This window comes from Erinaceus europaeus, chromosome 1 (assembly GCF_950295315.1).
Source record: "Erinaceus europaeus chromosome 1, mEriEur2.1, whole genome shotgun sequence".
Taxonomy (NCBI): Eukaryota; Metazoa; Chordata; class Mammalia; order Eulipotyphla; family Erinaceidae; genus Erinaceus; species Erinaceus europaeus.
In genome coordinates this window covers 89,469,550-89,488,072 of record NC_080162.1, presented here as the reverse complement: position 1 = coordinate 89,488,072, position 18,523 = coordinate 89,469,550, and the positions used below count along the sequence as shown (strand labels likewise).

Sequence of the window (18,523 nt, the reverse complement as noted above, 5' to 3'; positions counted from 1 at the left end):
AGGGGGTGGCACACTTGGTTAAGTGCACATGTTACCATGCACAAGGTCCTGGTTTCAGACCCCTGGTCTCCACCTGCAGGAGAAAAACTTCACAAGTGGTGAAAGAAGGCTGCAGGTGTCTCCCTGTCTCTCTTCCCTTCTCTATCCCCCTTTCCTCTCAAAGTCTCTCTGTCCTATCAAATTAAAGTTAAAAATCTTTTTAAAAAGATAAAAAACAGTAATACTTATTTGGAACTCACTGTAGAATAGAAACAATCTTCAATGTTTTACATACATTACCTTATTTGGTATTCACAACAGCCCCATGAAATAGGTGTGACTTATAAATATTTGATAGGCAAGGGAAATGAGCATCATTCAGATGATATAAGAGGTGCAGAAGATGGGATGTAAAGTCTAACAGCAATGACTATGGTGCTTTTAACCATTACGTATATTGCTTCTCAACTACAATTGGCAGAATCTGCCTCATGGCCTGCAATTTTGACTGACAAACAAGCATCCATGATAAAATACGCTGGAAAAGACATGATAATTATTCAGGAGACTATGACTACAAAATGGGAATCTGTCAAGATACTAAAAATAACTAAATTTTCTTTTTTTTTTCTTGCCTCCAGGGTTACTGCTGGGGCTCAGTGCCTGCACTACGAATCCACTGCTCCTTGAGGCTATTTTTTCCCTTTTGTTGCCCTTGTTGTTTATCATTGCTGTATTATTATTGTCATTGCTGTCATTGTTGTTGGATAGGACAGAGAAATGGAGAGAGAAGGGGGAGACAGGGGAGAGAAAGACAGACACCTGCTGACCTCTTCACCGCTTGTGAAGCAACTCCCCTGTAGGTGGGGAGCCGGGGGCTCGAACCAGGATCCTTACACGCCAATCCTTGCGCTTCGCGCCATGTGCACTTAACCTGCTGCGCTACTGCCCAGCCCCCAGAATTAAATTTCCTAACCAGAAGAAGTAAAAGTAACTCTGATTAAAACTATTGAGTGGAGAAGTAATTACAGAAGCCAGACCCTCCCACCTTCTGCACCCCATAATGACCCTGCATCCATAGTCCCAGAAGGATAAAAGAATAGGAAAGCTATCAGGGAGAGGATGGGTTATGGAGTTCTGGTGGTGGGAATTGTATCCCTCTTATCCTGTAGTCTTGTCAATATTTCTATTTTTTAAATTAAAAAAAAACTATAAGACAGCTTATATACAGGTGAAACACAGCAGAGTAAACTCAACCCACAGCTAAATTCTATAACACAAAAGGAAATGTGGACTGTTAACAGAAAATCTTTTGATAGCTATCTATCAAACTATCATAAAGAAAAAAAAAACACTTAAAAGGTACGATACTAGAATGCAGAGAAAGAGAATCTGGATTTATTCTCCCAGCCTCCCTCCACCAGCAAGCCACTGCCTCCCCCAATAAGAGATGGATCAATGAAGACTGGAGAATAGAGAGATGACTGGGTGGTGGTGCACCCAGTTAAGTGTTCACATTACAATATGCAATGACCTGGGTTCAAGCCCCCGCTTCCCACAGGCAGAAGGGAAGTTCCACAAGTGGTGAAGCAGTGCTGCAGGTATCTCCCATTTCCTTTCCATTTCTGTCTCTATCCAAAATAATAAAATAAACATAAAAATAAAAAAAGACTGGAGAATAGAAAGAAACTTGTGAGAATAATTTAAAACACTGTACTTGATACCAAATTTATATAATCTGAAACCAGAGTAGGAGAACCTCTAGACTCTTTTTTCAGTCCAGCACTAAAGGCCTTTGGGTCAGAAATAATCAATTTTGCTTGGCAAGAATGCCTCAAGACATAGAAGCACTCTGGATCAAATTCTGTAGAATCAGCCTATTTGAGATGCATTAAAGTCAGTGCCAAAACCAATATGGTGTTATGTTCACAGCTCCTTTCTAGCAGCTTTAAAAGCACAAAAATACTGAAACTCAGAATTTGAAGCGGAAGCATCCTATCTATAAAAACATGCCACTTTGGGAGTCGGGCTGTAGCGCAGCGGGTTAAGCGCAGGTGGCACATAGCACAAGGACCGGCATAAGGATCCCGGTTCGAACCCTGGCTCCCCACCTGCAGGGGAGTCGCTTCACAGGCGGTGAAGCAGGTCTGCAGGTGTCTGTCTTTCTCTCCCCCTCTCTGTCTTCCCCTCCTCTCTCCATTTCTCTCTGTCCTATCCAACATCAACAACATCAATAACTACAACAATAAAACAACAGGGGCAACAAAAGGGAATAAATAAATAAAATAAAATAATAAAAAGAAAAACATGCCACTTTTACATAATGTAAGCCATTAAGATCTGGTAATTCTGGGGCCAGGTGGTGGCGCACCACGTTGAGCGCACATGTTACAGTGCGAAAGGACCCAGGTTTGAACCCCTGGTCCCCATCTGCAGGGGGAAAGCTTCATGAGTGGTGAAGCAGAGCTGCAGGTGTCTCTCTCTCTCTGTGTCTTCCTCTCTAACTTACCCTCCCCTCTCAATTTCTGGCTGTTTCTATCCAATAAATAAAGCTGATAATAAAAAAAATTTAAAAAAGAATATAAATATATATAGATCTGGTAATTCCAATTCACCAGGTACATTAAAAATCACTGGTTGTTGGGGAAAACTGGTTAGCTGTCTAGGAAAATATGACACTGGATCACAACTACTCTTTGCACCATGATGAGTTACACCCCATGAAATGAATATTGAAAAAAAAAAACCTAAAGTGAAATAAGAGTTAATATTTTTATAGTAATATTGGGATGTGGAAAACTTCTAAACATGGCATTAATTTCCAGAAAACATAAAGGAAAGCTGTTAAATTAAAATATGTAAAAAAGTAAAACTATCTAGTGAGTTAAACACCATACACAAAAAAGTTTAGGATATAATTCCCATGTATGTTAAAAAGCTCATAAGAACTTCTTGAAACTAATAAGGAAGGGAACAATTTCAGTAATATTCAGATAAATGACACAAACTGACAACTGAGACAACCAAAACAATAGGAAAATCTGATAGTATACTCACAATTCCAGATTTTAAACAACTTGACCTGAGATCTCCGCTTGACATACCTATCATGCAAAGCAGTCCATTAAAATACTGCTTAATACAGAAAATCCAGAGGTCACAAACACAGATGTTTTCAGGGGATGGCATAGACAATAACTAGTAAGTTCAACAGGTAAGTTACAAAACAATAAAGAAGTAGGGAGTCAGGCAGTAGCTCAGAGGGTTAAGCGCACGTGGCGCAAAGCGCAAGGATCTGCGTAAGGATCCCAGTTCGAGGCCCCGGCTCCCCACCTGCAGGGGAGTCACTTCACAGGCCATGAAGAAGGTCTGCAGGTGTCTATCTCTCTCTCCCCCTGTCTTCCTCTTCTCTCTCCATTTCTCTCTGTCCTATCTAACAACGATGACATCAATGACTATAACAATAAAAAACAACAAAGGTAACAAAAGGGAAAATAAATAAATTAATTAAAAAAAACTATAAGAAGTGGTGAGATCTGTGGTGAACTGGAGAACTCATGGCCATTTGAATAACTCAAATTATAAAGAGTACACATGCCATGGCTAAACTGGTTCTCCCTTCCCATGTCTCTCAGCCTCAGAGTTAGATATGAATGAAGTCTGTAACTATTGCTGCCTGCTCTCTCTACCATCCCCTAGGAGGATCCCCCTCTGAATGCTGAGAAATCGATTGGAAGAGCTACAGAACTGTTCATCATCCATTAGCAGGACTAGAATAAAGCAAAAACAAAACCCTAAAGGGTAATCGAGTCTAATACTTAACTTTCCTTGAGGCTACAGTCACTCTGCCTTCTGAACAGGCCAAGTAGGGAAGACACGAGAAGGGCCAGTCAAGGAGTAAGGACTAGGCTTTCCAGCAGGATTTTTATTTTCCATAAGGACAAAACTGGGATGGGAGGAAAGGTGGTAAGAATAAAAAAAAGGATGTGCAAGGACCAGCCTAAGGATCCTGGTTCGAGCCTCCCCGGCTCCCCACCTACAGGGGAGTCACTTCACAGGCGGTAAAGCAGGTCTGCAGGTATCTCTCTCTCCCCTCTCTGTCTTCCCCTCCTCTCTCCATTTCTCTCTGTCCTATCCAACAACAACAATAATTACAACAACAATAAAAAAGAGGGAAACAAAAGGGAATTTAAAAAAATGAAAAGGGAGAATAATTCCCCCTCATTGTATACATAAAATTCCACATTGTTCAAATATTAGGAACTAGTCCTTAAAGTTCTCACATAAAGTGGTGAATTTAAAGTACCCTAATTAAAAACCCGTTCAGCAGCAAACTTCTGGGCAGCTGTTAACTCTCATTACCCAAGCTAGAACAGAAAAACCGCTGCCACAGATAATGTCGCAGATGGTAGATGGTGTTTCTTAACTCACTTCAGGAACTAGTTTAAATTAATTCTAGAATGGCTGGAGTTTATAACTACAGTGTCAGCAGCCCTTCAGAAATGGAAAGCACCCACCTAAATCTGGAATGGAACATTTCTTCCCAATGTGTGAAAATAACTGGATGCTTGGTCCTGCCATCTGGGAATAAGAGCACTTGGGAAAGGATAGCCCATTTCCTGGTCTGTCTTCATTTAAACATCACTCCCTTATAATTTTTTAAAGTCTAAAATAGGTAAATGAAATGGGAATGCAAATCAGCAATTGTCAAGGGTTAGGAAGATGGTGGAGGCTGTGCCTATGGAAAGTCAAGAGGAAAGTTCTTTATGTTTTAATGATTTACTGTGGGGTCTAGTTATGATACTCTACAATTTTGTAAGATGTTACCACCAGATAAATTGGGTGAAGTGTGCATAGGATATCTCTGTATCAATTCTTACAAGTGAATCTATAATTAGATAATAATTGAAAGCATTTTTTAAAGATTTATTTTTTATTTATTTATTTTGCCCCCAGGGGTATTGCTGGGGCTTAGTACCTGCACTACGAATCCACTGCTTCTGGAGGCCATTTTTTTCCCCAGTTTGTTGCCCTTGTTGTTGTTTTTGGATAGGATAGAGAGAAATGGAGGGGGCGGGGGGAGACAGAGAGGGGAAGAGAAAGATAAGACACCTGCAGACCTGCTTCACCGCTTGTGAATTGACTCCCCTGCAGGTGGGGAGCTGGGGGCTCAAAACAGTATCCTTATTCTGTTCCTTGTGCTTCACGCATGTGCACTTAACCCGGTACACTACTGCCCAGCCCCCCAAAGATTGATTTATTTTTATGGGGGGGTGGAGAAAGAGAATGAGAGAGAGAATGAGAGAGAAATCAAAGCACCACTCAGCTTTAGGACATGAGGTGCTAAAATTCAACACAGAGCCTATGGCATACAAATCTTCTGCTCTACTGATAAGCAACCTCCCTGGACTTAACTGAAAGAAATATATTTAAGAAGGCGGTTTTAAAGGCTACATCCATGTCTGAAGGCTACGAAACTAGAATAGGCTTCGATATGATTTCCTAAATAAAGAGCACATGGTAGGTTCTATCAAGTGCATCTGAGCATGCTGGCTGCCCCTGATACAATGTTGACACAATGTGAACTCAGGTAATGGTCATCTGTGTCTCCTCCTCCTCTTCCTCCTCCTCCTCCTCTTCTTCTCCTTCTCCTCCTTCTACTTCTCCTCCTCCTTCCGAGTCTGCACTACATTTCCACTGCTCCTGGCAGCCAATTTTTTTCCCATTGTTGTTGTTGTTGGATAGGACAGAAATTGAGAGGAAGAGAAGAGAGGAGGAAAGACAGACAGACACCTGCAAACCTGCTTCACTGCTTGCAAAGCAACCCCCCACTTGCATCTTTTTCTGTCCCTCCCTCTTTTCCCCATTTCCCTAACCCATACACACACACAAATTACTTCATCTTAACAGCTTGAAAAAGAATGTCAATGCAGAAACTCTTCAGTGTACAGAAACAACACAACTGTAATCAAAGATGACACAAATGATCTCTTTGAATCAATAGATCTGATATTTAAATCCTACAAGTAAATAAAAAATATACATAAATCCTATAAATAAGAAGGTGACAACAATTATGCTATTCTGGGGAGTTGAATAAATATTTCAAGCAAAAAAGATTTAACTAGGACACAGGAGAACTCTTGACAAAAGTATGAAATAATATTTGGTTTTGCCTCCTACTTTTCTGACTTTGGGCCTACCACATAAGCTTGAACTCTTTTCCTTGAATAGTTCATCTGTTCCAACTAAGTATTGCACATGCCTAAAATTAGTTGAATGCCTATTGAATGTCAGTTATATTAATATACTCTTTATAAAAAAAAGTTTCTAATTTTATCTTCTTTTTAAAAAAATCCTCCAGTAAATTGGGTTAGTGTCTTCATTCTAAGTTAAGGGAACTGCCTAGAGTTACAGATTGCATAGAGAATGAAGCCAGGATTGAATATACGTCTGTCTGGCTCTTGGTCAGGCCATTTTCCTGTCTTCTGAGCTCATTTTGGTCTCTAGGGTGTCCAAAGCACCTCCCTGTATTTTAAAAGTACAAGGGAAAACCTACATACACTGAGCATCTTTTATAGAACATACACAGGCCCTCTCTCTCAGGCTCAAATAACCCCAACGGAAGGTATTTATTATCTACATTTTAAAGATTAGAACACAAAGACGGAGGGAGTCTGAATGCTCTTGAAGACTTTTTAATCTCACCTTTATTTAGTAAATGAAGAAATAAGTGCTCCAGAAAGATCAGGTGGCCTGCTTTAAAGGGACAAAGCTAGTTACTGTCAGAACTGAGATCTGATTCCCAATCCATTGTTCTCTTTAAGTATATCTCAGCTATCATTCTGAAAGGAACCAACATATTTAATAAGAGAGGAGGGATGCCAGGCACTTTGCTATGTTCTTTACCTGCTTTATGAAACTCTGATCTAAGTACCCCAACAACACAGTCACAGTCAATGCTTTCTACTTACACTTGATCAAAGAAGGGGAAATCTTTTAACTTCGTTATTTGTCAAGCTTGTAAGGTAGTTACCATGCTTCAACACACACAAATGAGTGGCTGATTCAAAAAGCAAATATTTGGAAAGTTTACCAAAGAATGCACAGCGGATACAAACAATGTTATCAAATAACACATTTGGAACACCTGTGTCCCATGGCTGGTTGCCAAGTGCTGGGTCTATTGGGAGGAGAAAATATGCAGCACCTGCATTAGATGAATGCTCACTACTAGTGCAAGTACAACACTTCCCACACAACAAAAGGGTAACTCTTTTTGAAAAAAACAACAACAAACATTTATTCATTTATTTATGAGAGGAGAAAGAGAGAGAAGCAGACCATCATTCTGGCATGTGCAGTGCTGGGATCAAACTCAGCACTCCATACTTTGAAAGTCCTGCACTCTACCACAGAGCCACATCGCCCTCCCCCACAGCCCCTCCGCCCAGACTATAAATGTGTGTTATGCTGAGAAAAACAATGGTCCTGACATGACAGAGTTGGGATGTCAATTCTCTAGGGTTGGAGAGACAACATAATGGCTATGCAAAAGAGGTTCATGCGGTGGCTCTGAGGTTCTAGGTTTAATCCCCTCCCCCACACCCACCTTATTAAATGAATAAATAAAATATTTTTAAAAATTAAGTCTAGGGAGTCGGGCAGTAGCGCAGCGGGTTAAGTGCACGTGGCACTAAGCTCAAGGACTGGAGTAAGGATCCCGGTTCGAGTCCCCGGCTCCCCACCTGCAGGAGGTGAAGTAGGTCTGCAGGTGTCTATCTTTCTCTCCCCCTCTCTGTCTTCCCCACCTCTCTCCATTTCTCTGTCCTATTTAATGATGACATCAAGAACAACAATAACTACAACAATAAAAAACAAGAGCAACAAAAGGGAAAATAAATAAATAAATAATTTTTTTTTAATTTTAAAAAAATTAAGTCTAACTCTAAAAGCTACTTAATAATTCTAAATCAAACAATAAAGCTAAACTCTACTACTTATTATCTGTGTGCTATGTATGGGACACATAAGCTGGTGAGCCTCTCTGAGCCTCTCTGTCAAACAAGACCTAATGCACAACTTTACATGAGAGCCAAATGGGACAACACATACAAGGACCTGACATACAGACAGCATTCAACAGTTATCCCTGCAGATAAAATTTACAATAAGACAAGATAATGGGGGAAACCGGGAGGGTACAACGTTTCAGGTGTACAAGGTAAATAAGTCCTAGAGATCTACTTTACAGTATAGTATGGTCTCTGTACTTAAAACTCTATTATGAGGGATGAGTGGTGGTGCACCTGGTTGAGTGCCTGTGTTATAATGCACAAGGACCAGAGCTCAAGCTCCCAGGCCCCACCTGCAGGGGGAAGCTTTGCTAGCAGTAAAGCAATGCTGCAGGCCTCTCTCATTCTCCTTCCCTATGTTCTCCTTTCCTCATACTTACAAGCCCTGTACTATAAGCTGTGTTCTTACCACAACAATAAACCTAAAGGACAGGAGAATAAATAGACAAGATAAAAAATAAATAATATTAAGTTACTAAAAATATTCAAAATCTACCACTAAGGTAAGAAAAGTAAATGTATAGAAAGCACATAATGAGCAGATAGCAGAATGTGAAAACAGAAAATTTCAGGGCTAAATTCCTAAAGCAGACTCAGGGCACCCTGTGACATGTACCTCACCTAAGCACTGATCAAATGTTTGCTGCAGCTATTAAAATTCCTCTATAGTAGACATCTTGTTTACCCAGAGATTATATCTGGTCAAAACCAAAAATGTTCTTAAAAAGTGCCTTCTTATTTGGCGTAACATTTACTGAGCAACAGTGTAATTACTGTAAAATCCATGGTTACAGAGTAAATCACAAAGAACATCAAAAGAAGGTCAACATTAAGTTGTTCCAAAGGAAATTATGTAAAAAAAAAAAAATCAACAAAAAGAAAAACATGTCAATTTGCATTATGTTCTGAGTAAGCATGAAAAAACATTGAAGAAATCAACAATTGTAAATCCTTCTCTAGTCTTGCATTGCCAGTAAGATGAAATGAACTTAAAACCATTCCTCTTGGATCTTTATACCCCTGCTACATATTATTTGAAAGATAATCCTTCCATCTGCACTATTACATTCATTAAGTATCTAGTGTGTGCCCGAAGTTCAGTTGATTTTGATTTTGTTTTCACACAAACAGGAGCAACTTGATAATTTGGGTTCTAGACCTGATTCTGGCACTAAGTAGAAAAATTGCTTTCTAATGTCTCTGGTCTTCAGATTCTCAAGCTTAAGTGGAATAAATAGTATTGCCTTGTCTCCCTCTCAGAAACTCCGTAAGCACTGCCATATAAAAGGGTAAAATATGACTGTACCTTTAATAATATCAAATGTTATAATAACCTCAAGTTATTATATCACCATCATCGGCAAACAGAAGCACAAGAAGTTTACGTTTAACTGCTTCTTTGACCTCCTCTTATCTCTGATTATCCATATGATTTGAAGATCTAATCACTTCTTAGAAAGATAAACTTAGCTGTTTCTCCCACACATACCCTTTTTTTTGGGGGGAGGGTGTCTCATGCTTGTGTGTTTCCACTGTTCCTGGAATATCTTTTTCTTTTTCCTTCCTTTCAGAGAGAAATAGACAGACAGAGGGAGAGAACAACAATGAAAGACACTGCAATACCACTCTATCATGCATGGGATTTTCCCTAATGCTCCTGTCTAGTGCCCGGGCTCAAATTTGGGTCCTTGCGCATGGTAAAGTACATTATCTACAGAGTGAGCTATCTCCTGACCTTTACAAAGGTGAAATTTAAAAGTATGCTAATAAAATAAGTAATAATAACTGACTACATAATGATTTCAAATCAAAGTCTTGCAAGCAGTCTTGAAATTCTCTACTAGTAGAATTTTACCATAGTTCTAAAACTAAACTTGATTTAAATAAACCCAACCTACATTTCAAATGATCCTTCTTCTAATCCTGTGGGGAAAAGCAGGAGTGATGACATGATTTTTAAAGATCACAAAGCTCAAGCCTGTCCTTCTGATACAATTTAATGTTCATCTACTGATTTATGTCATAAGGCACTGTCATCTTCAAGGAAACACGCTTCCCACAATCCCTACCTTCTAAGCCAATAAAGTAATGTTATCATTTACTTTACATAGCGCGTACCAGAATGGAAGTCTGTATAGGAAACTGCACGTAAGAGTGAGAAGGTGGTGGCACCTACTGGTAAAAAGTGTGTGTTGCCATGAAGAAATGCTAAATTCACTTATCACCAGAGAAATGCAAATTAAAACTACACTGAGATAACATTTCACACCTGAGAGTAGGCTTCCCTCAACAAATCAGGAAATGACAGATGTTGGAGAGTTTGTGGAAACAAAGGGACTCTGCTACACTGTTGGTGAGAATACAAACTGGCACAGCCCCTTTGGAAGACTGTATGGAGAGTCCGTAAAACAAATAAAAATGGGGGCTGGATGGTGGCGCACCTGGTTGAGCGCACACATTATAATGCACAAGGACCCAGGTTCAAATCCCCAGTCCCCACCTGCAGGGGGGAAGCTTCACAAGTGGTGAGACAGTGCTGCAAGTGTCTCTCTGCCTCTCTATCTCCCCCTTCCCTCTTGATTTCTGGCAGTCTCTATCCAATAAATATAGATAATACAAATAAATGAAAATGAAATTACTTTAAGATTTAGCAATACCACTCTTAGGCATTTACCTAAGGGACACTGAAATATTAATTCAGAAGGACATATGCACCCCAATATTCATAGCTACATTATTCACAATAGCCAAAGAGTGGACATAGCCTAAATGCCCATCAACAGATGATTGGCTAAAGAAGTTATGGGATATATACTCCATGGAATATTATTCTGTGATCAAAAAGATGATACTGTGTTGTTTGGGACAAAATGGATGGAACTGGAGGTGATTATGCTTAGCAAAATAAGAGATGAAAGACAACTACCAGATGGTTTCACTCATGTAGAATTTAGAGAACTGACATACATGATCTCAAGAGGGGGGGAAAAGTAAGCAAACTGTACGATTTACAAGAACTGGGGGGTCGGGGTAGCACAGTGGGTTAAGCACACATGGCACGAAGTGCAAGGACCTCCGTAAGAATCCCAGTTCGAGCCCCCAGCTCCCCCAGCTCCCCACCTGCAGTGAGGCAGCTCCCCACAAGCAGTGAGGCAGGTTTGCAGGCGTCTATCTTTCTCTCCCCCTCCCTGTCTCCCCTCCTCTCTCAATTTCTCTCTATCCTATCCAATAACGACATTAATAACAACAACAATAACCACAACTACAGGTAAAAAAAAAAAAAAAAACAAGGGGGTGTTGGACGGTAGGGCAGCGGGTTAAGCACATGTGGCGCAAAACGCAAGGACTGGCATAAGGATCCCGTATTCGGGCCCGGCACCCACCTGCAGAGGAGTCGCTTCACAGATGGTGCAGGTGTCTATCTTTCCCTTTCTCTGTCTTTCCCTCCTCTCTCCATTTCTCTGTCCTATCCAATAACGACTATAACAATAAACAACAAGGGCAACAAAAGGAATAAACAAACAAGGGCAAAAAGAGGGAAAAATGGCCTCCAGGAGCAGTGGATTCGTGGAGCAGGCACTGAGCCCCAGCAATAACCCTGGAGGCAAAGAAGAGAAGAGAAGAGAAGAGAAGAGAAGAGAAGAGAAGAGAAGAGAAGAGAAGAGAAGAGAAGAGAAGAGAAGAGAAGAGAAGAGAAGAGAAGAGAAGAGAAGAGAAGAGAAGAGAAGAGAAAAGACTTACAAGAACAATGGTGATTATCTTTGGGAGGTGGGAGGGTAGAGAGAGAACTCTAGTGGTGGGTATGGGGTGGAACTAAACACTGTAATCTTACAACCTTGTAACTCACTATTCATTACAAATTTTAAAAGGAATTTTAAGTGTATGTTGCAGTGGAAGTTGTCAGAACTTCAAGATGTAAAAAAAAATAAATTAGGGAGTCGGGCAGTAGCAGCGGGTTAAGCGCACGCGGCACAAAGCACAAGGACCCGTGTAAGGATCCCAGTTCTATCCCTGGCTCCCCACCTGCAGGCGAGTCGCCTCACAGGTAGTGAAGCAGATCTATAGGTGTCTGTCTTTCTCTCCCCCTCTCTGTTTTCCCCTCCTCTCTCCATTTCTCTCTGTCCTATCCAACAACGACAACATCAATAACAACAATAATAACTACAACAATAAAACAACAAGGGCAACAAAAGGGAATAAATATAAAATTTTTTTTTTAATTAGTAGCATCAACAGCTTGTAAAATGAGAGGTGAGTATAAAGGAAAACCATAGAATAAGATATAAGAGACAGCAAGCAAGCACTGAAAATTTCAGAAAAGGATATTTATGACCACTATGGGTAACAAATTTCCAAATAGTAACAGTTCTAATTCTTTTCTTTTAGAACCATTTTTTTTTCCCTTTTTCTTTTATCATTTTACCAGTTGCTTGGGAGAAAGTTTTCTATGCAGTGATGTCTGGTTTTAGCATGGAAGTTAATGTCAATACCAACTCACTGGGAAAAGGAATTTTTAAAACTAAAATGTATATTTATTTGAATAAGGTCAATGTCATCTTTGTAATTCCATCTAGCACGAAATATCAATCAGGAAAAAAAAACTTGAAAAATGTCATCCAATTGTAAATAAAGCTGTATTGAAATCCCTTTTAGACTTTGAAATATATAAAATAGAGGAAAGGGATTAAAGTTACTGACATTTACTCCAGGGACAGGATTTTAAGAAATGATGGGAGAAGGGAAGGAAAGAATTCTTAAGTGTCTATTCAGCCAAAGACACTTTTACACTTACACACACACACACACACACACACACACACACACACACACACACACACACACCTATCCTATAGGTACTAGTATTGTCTTCACTTTACAGATGAGAAAGCTGAGGCACACAGACAAGAAACTGGCCTAAAACTACTCAGCAAATGATGGTGTCAGAAGCCTGTGTGTTCTAAACTTAAGAACCAGACTACCTACCATCTTAACCAAATTAACAACCGCCTAGTGACACATAGGCTTCCTTACAAATAGAGGCTACTGCAACTTTTAAAAGCCTACACAAATGTGAAGTCTAACTTTCCTGTCTAAAAACCTGTATGTACAAACCAACCAATAATCTGACTTGTGGCTTTTTCTCAGCAGCAGTACAATAAATTAACATCAATCAGCCTTCTCCTCTTTCAATCATCTTGTCAATAGCTCTTCCCTACACTGTCAGCTCAAAACCTCAGTAATATCAGCATCAATCTTCAATAAGGAGACAAAGAAAGGAAAAAAGACATGCTTTCTATTCAGAATTACTCGTGCTTGGAGTAAACATGCCATCAAAGACAAAAGATGCTCTACTCTGTAGTATTTCATTTCAGTGATAGGGTATCAGGACTTATAAGTAACTGTGGTTATGCTGGAAGAGGAAAATGATATACAGAATACATCCCAGGTAATGAGAAAAGCTTCACATTGTATTTTTTCTTTGAAAGGCACTAAGCTACAAAAGCAAATGCTACTTCCAGAATTCAATACAGATTCTTTCTTTGGGTGAGAGTGAGAACACTGGCATTAATCTTTTCTCTGTCTTCTCAACATTTCTTGTCCCAGGAATATAGATTACTGAATTGTCAAGATGGGGGGGGGGGCAGGGGGAGCTCCTACATGTGGCAAACCTGGTTGAGTGCACATATTATCAAGGATTTAGGTTCAAGCCACTGGTCCCCACCTGTAGGGGGAAAGCTTCATGAGCCATAAAACAGTGGTGCAGGTATCTCTCTTTCTCTCTCCCTATCTCCCCCTTTCCTTTCAACTTCTCTCTGTATCTCTCTAATGAATAAATAAAGTGTGAAAAAAATTGCAGGTGATAGGGTCCTAGTCAGGGAATCTTTGGGTTACCCCATAGATACAATGGGCCTAGACCTCTAATAGATCCCTCCCTCCACCATTGATGGTCACGTCCATCATGAGCATCATCATAAGCCATTTTATGGACTTCTTTAGAACTGTACCCTCACTATGAACTACCAATGGTAAGGACTGCCTCACTCTCTAAAGGGAGGCTGGATTATCCTACTCTGTCACTTGAGGCAGACTGGTCCTGTAATGAGTACAGCCTAGAATGCTCCCCGCTGTGACCATGGACTGAGAGTTCAGACTGGCAAGGACTCAGATGTTATACAGGCTCCTACGCTATACAGGAATATATATATGGTCCCTGGGTCAGACTGATGTGTTAAACAGTCAATTGTATTTATTTATTTTCTTTGGGTCTGGGAGCTACCCCTGTCCTAATCCAGTCCTCTAATCCTATTCTTAATTCTGACACCATCTTCCCAGTTTGTCTAGTCTACCTCCACGTTAACTATCAGGTTCATGCAAAGATTACTAAAGTCATGGGCCCCTAGGAACATACCTAAAATAGACTTCATAGTTTCTTTCCATGTTAAGATCCCTATTCTCGGGAGTCCGGCGGTAGCGCAGTGGGTTAAGTACACGTGGTGCAAAGCGCATAGGACCGGCATAAGGATCCTGGTTCAAGCTCCTGGCTCCCCACCTGCAGGGGAGTCACTTCACAGGTGGTGAAGCAGGTCTGCAGGTGTCTGTCTTTCTCTCCTCCTCTCTGTCTTCCCCTCCTCTCTCCATTTCTCTCTGTCCTATCCAACAATGTCCTATCAACAACTACAATGTCCTATCAACAACAATGTCCTATCAACAACTACAACAATAATAACTACAACAATTAAAAAAAAAACAAAGGCAACAAAAGATCCCTATTCTCATCTGCTCTAATCCTACTTTTTGGTTCCTGTTTAGTAAACATTTTGTTCTGCTTTATATTTTCCACTTTTCAGACACCAAGTTGCAGATGCTACTATGATTCGATCCTGAACTCTCTGGGCAGACAACATCACCAATGAGTCTCGGAACATCACCTCTCTAGATCCCTCTCCCACTAGGGAAAGATAAAAATGGGCTGAAGGTATGGATAACCTGCCAACATCTATGTCCAGTGGAGAAGCAATTACAGAAGGGAGAACTCTTGCATTTTGTACCCCATAAAGAATTTTGGTTTATACATCCAGAGGGGGAGAAATGTTTGGGGAAGATGACCAGAGGACTCTGAACTCCAATTCTATCTGGGCCTGGAGAGAGAAGAGGAAAAAAGAGAAAAAAAAGAAAAAGAAAAGAAAAGAAAGGAGAAAAGAAGGGGAGGGAAGGGGAAGGGAGAGGAGAGGAGGGGAGGGGAGGGGGAGGGGAGGGGGGCGGAGGGGAGGGGAAGAGGGGAGGGGAAGGGAGGGGGGAGGGAAGCAGGGGAGGGGAGAAGGAAAAGGAGAAGGAAGAGGAGAGGAAAAGAAAGGAGGGAGGGGAGGGGAGGGGAAGGGAGGGGAAGGGAGAGGAGAGGAGAGGAGAGGAGAGGAGAGGAGAGGAGAGGAGAGGAGAGGAGAGGAGAGGAGAGGAGAGGGGAGGGGAAGGGAGGGGAGAGGGGAGGGGAGGGGAGGGGAGGGGAGGAGAGGAGAGGAGAGGAGAGGAGAGGAGAGGAGAGGAGAGGAGAGGAGAGGAGAGGAGAGGAGAGGAGAGGAGAGGAGAGTAAAAAAGGGAATTTGGAAGTAGTAACAGGTGTAGGTATAACTTAGAAAGGAAGAGAAAGGGAGCCGGGCGGTAGCACAGGAGGTTAAACACACATGGCGCAAAGCGCAAAGACCTGCATAAGGACCCCAGTTGGAGCAACCTCCCTGCAGGAGGGTTGCTTCATGGGTGGTGAAGGAGGTCTGCTTCATATGACCCTACTGGGTCACGAAGGTGAAACTGCAAATAAAGACTGCAAAAGGTCTCTCCAATAATTCATAGGGAAAAAAAGTGAGAAAAAGATAAGTCTAGATGATAAATCTAGATGAATCAGATCACACTTCAAAGTCATGGCAGTGAATTCAGCAATAGGAAAAACATTTCGCTCCTGAAACATTTGATAACTGAATATTTCTTTTCACATGGACAAAGGATTTTTAAAGTGAAAAAGATGCCATGAGCTGGGAGGTCCAACACCATTCAAATGTCTGTCAAAATGCTGTCTCAAACTCATGAGGCTTTCAACCTTGGAATGCTGCCAAGGGTGTGTTGAATTCAACTGCACAGGAAAATGCTCAGGCACTGTCAATAAAATCACAGAACTGCAACGCAATGATAGCCACCTCAACATGCTTCAGCTCAGAGACTACAGGTGTGGAATGACAACCCTTCAGCTTCATTACTCGGGTGAAACCTTTCCTTTCATAGTATTCTCTAATTCGACCCCAGGTGGATCACTTTCTAACAAACTCCCAAAACCTAGATTTAGACCAGGTTCTGTGAGAGAGAGCATATGTTCACACGTATCCATAAACTAGTGCAAAATACATACCTGAAAGCAGTACACTAGAGTTTGCAGTGAGTACCCCCCCCCCCCCAATAGTTCCTCTCCACTATTGCAACATTGGGTCCATGACTGCTCAACAATTTGTTTGGCTTTGTATGTTAACTCTCTTTTCAGCCACCAGGTTCCAGATGCCATCAGGATGCCGGCCAGGCTTCCCTGGACTGAAGACCCCACCAATGTGTCCTGGAGCTCCGCTTCCCCAAAGACCCATCCTACTAGGGAAAGAGAGAGGCAGACTGGGAGTATGGACCGACCAGTCAATGTCCATGTTCAGCGGGGAAGCAATTACAGAAGCCAGACCTTCCACCCTCTGCAACCCACAACGACCCTGGGTCCATGCTCCCAGAGGGATAGAGAATGGGAAAGCTATCAGGGGAGGGGGTGGGTTATGGAGATTGAGTGGTGGGAATTGTGTGGAGTTGTACCCCTCCTCCCCTATGGTTTTGTTAATTTTTCCTTTCTTAAATGAAAAATAAATTTAAAAAAAGAATCACAGAACCGGATGTGTGATCTTTAAAAAAAATTTTTTCCCTGGAAGACGTGCCCGTTTACTCACAAACTCATAGTCTCCATCTTGTGGTACTTTCCAATCTGAAGAGTTTTTCAAGGGCCCAGGTACACTCTTGCCAAAGCTGTTGAACTGATTTTCCTTTTCTTTTTGTTCAAAGTACTCAAGGAAAGATGGTTTTGCAGGTTGCATGGTCTCATCTCTTCCTGAAAAACGAAACAAAAAAATCAAAGGTGAAATATCATATAAATCATAGATTTCAAATAAAATGAGTAAAAAAAAAAATCAATCTTCAAATGGATTACAGTCTCTGAACCAGTGATTATTTTTGTTAACTACAGATTCAATAAGAATCTAATGAAAACTACAAAAAAATACAAACGCTCACTCAAAATACCTGTCACAAATTTTCAAAAGATCTATATGCCCTAAAAATATATGCAAAAGATGATAGACTAGGGTAACTTCTCTTTATAAGAATGATCTAATGGGACTAATGAGAAAAAATATGGGTGAAAAAGAAAATATAAATAAATCACAATCCAGCATCTCCATGAAATATTATGTAACTTTCAAAATATTATTCACAAATATCTGCCATAAGGGCAAGGAGGTAAATCGATATAATGTTATATAAACAGTATGACCTCAACTCTGTAAAACTATATGTATAGCTGTCAGACCATACATATTGTTGACAGGACTTAATTATATCTGACAAGATTACAGGTGGATTTTATTTACTTATTAAAAGAAAATAGTACAAGGTAAGTATCATATGGCTAAAACTGATTATAAGAGTTATATGTTCTACCCTGGATTGGGTTTTGTGTACTGTACCAAAGTAATGGACTCTGTGGGAAGGGCAGCATTCAGGTCTTGGTGCATGATGGTGGAGAAGGATTTAGGCTGGGAGTGAAGAGTGTTTCACAGAAAAGTAAGAAATTTTACATATGCATCAACAACTGTATTTACTGTAAGCCATTAACTCCCCCCCAAAAAAATTCACATGTGCCCAGGAAATGCAAATCTCTGATGGCCAGAGAAGACTGGCAGAGAGGGCATAGGTTGGGTCTCAACCCATCTCTGAGAAAAGAATCAGCAGTTACGCAATCTTGATATTATTGAAAAAGGTATTTAGAGGGCCCGGTGGTGGTGCACTTGGTTGAGTGCTCATGTTACAATGCACAAGTATCAGAGTTTGAGCCCCCAGTCCCTATCTGTGTGTGTGTGGGGGGAGCTTTGAAAGTGGTGAAGCAGTGCGGCAGGTGTCTTTCTTTGTCTTCCCCTTCCCTCTCCATTTCTGATAGTCTGTATCCAATAAATAAAGTCAGTGAGAAAAAAAATTTTTTCATAGGAGACTTAGGTAGCATTTACTCTGTGAGAGCAGACTACAATAGTTTACTAATCAGAATCATTGTACCTGGCATGAGTTAACAATGTAGCAAGCAGAAGGTTACTGGTTCACATGCTCTGTGCTTGCTATTAGAATTCTTTTTTAAAAAATATTTATTTATTTTCCCTTTTGTTGCCCTTGTTGTTGTAGTTATT

At 40.8% G+C, this 18,523-nt stretch overlaps 1 protein-coding gene across 1 annotated transcript in view; it reads right to left on the bottom strand.

Moving 5' to 3' along the window:
- Positions 1–18,523, bottom strand: part of STK4 (serine/threonine kinase 4) — a 97,347-nt gene that overhangs the window by 18,265 nt on the left and 60,559 nt on the right. The window contains exon 10 of the mRNA XM_007530867.3: positions 17,021–17,178. Within this exon, the coding sequence (XP_007530929.1) occupies positions 17,021–17,178 (158 nt within the window). The remainder of the gene's footprint in view (positions 1–17,020; positions 17,179–18,523) is intronic.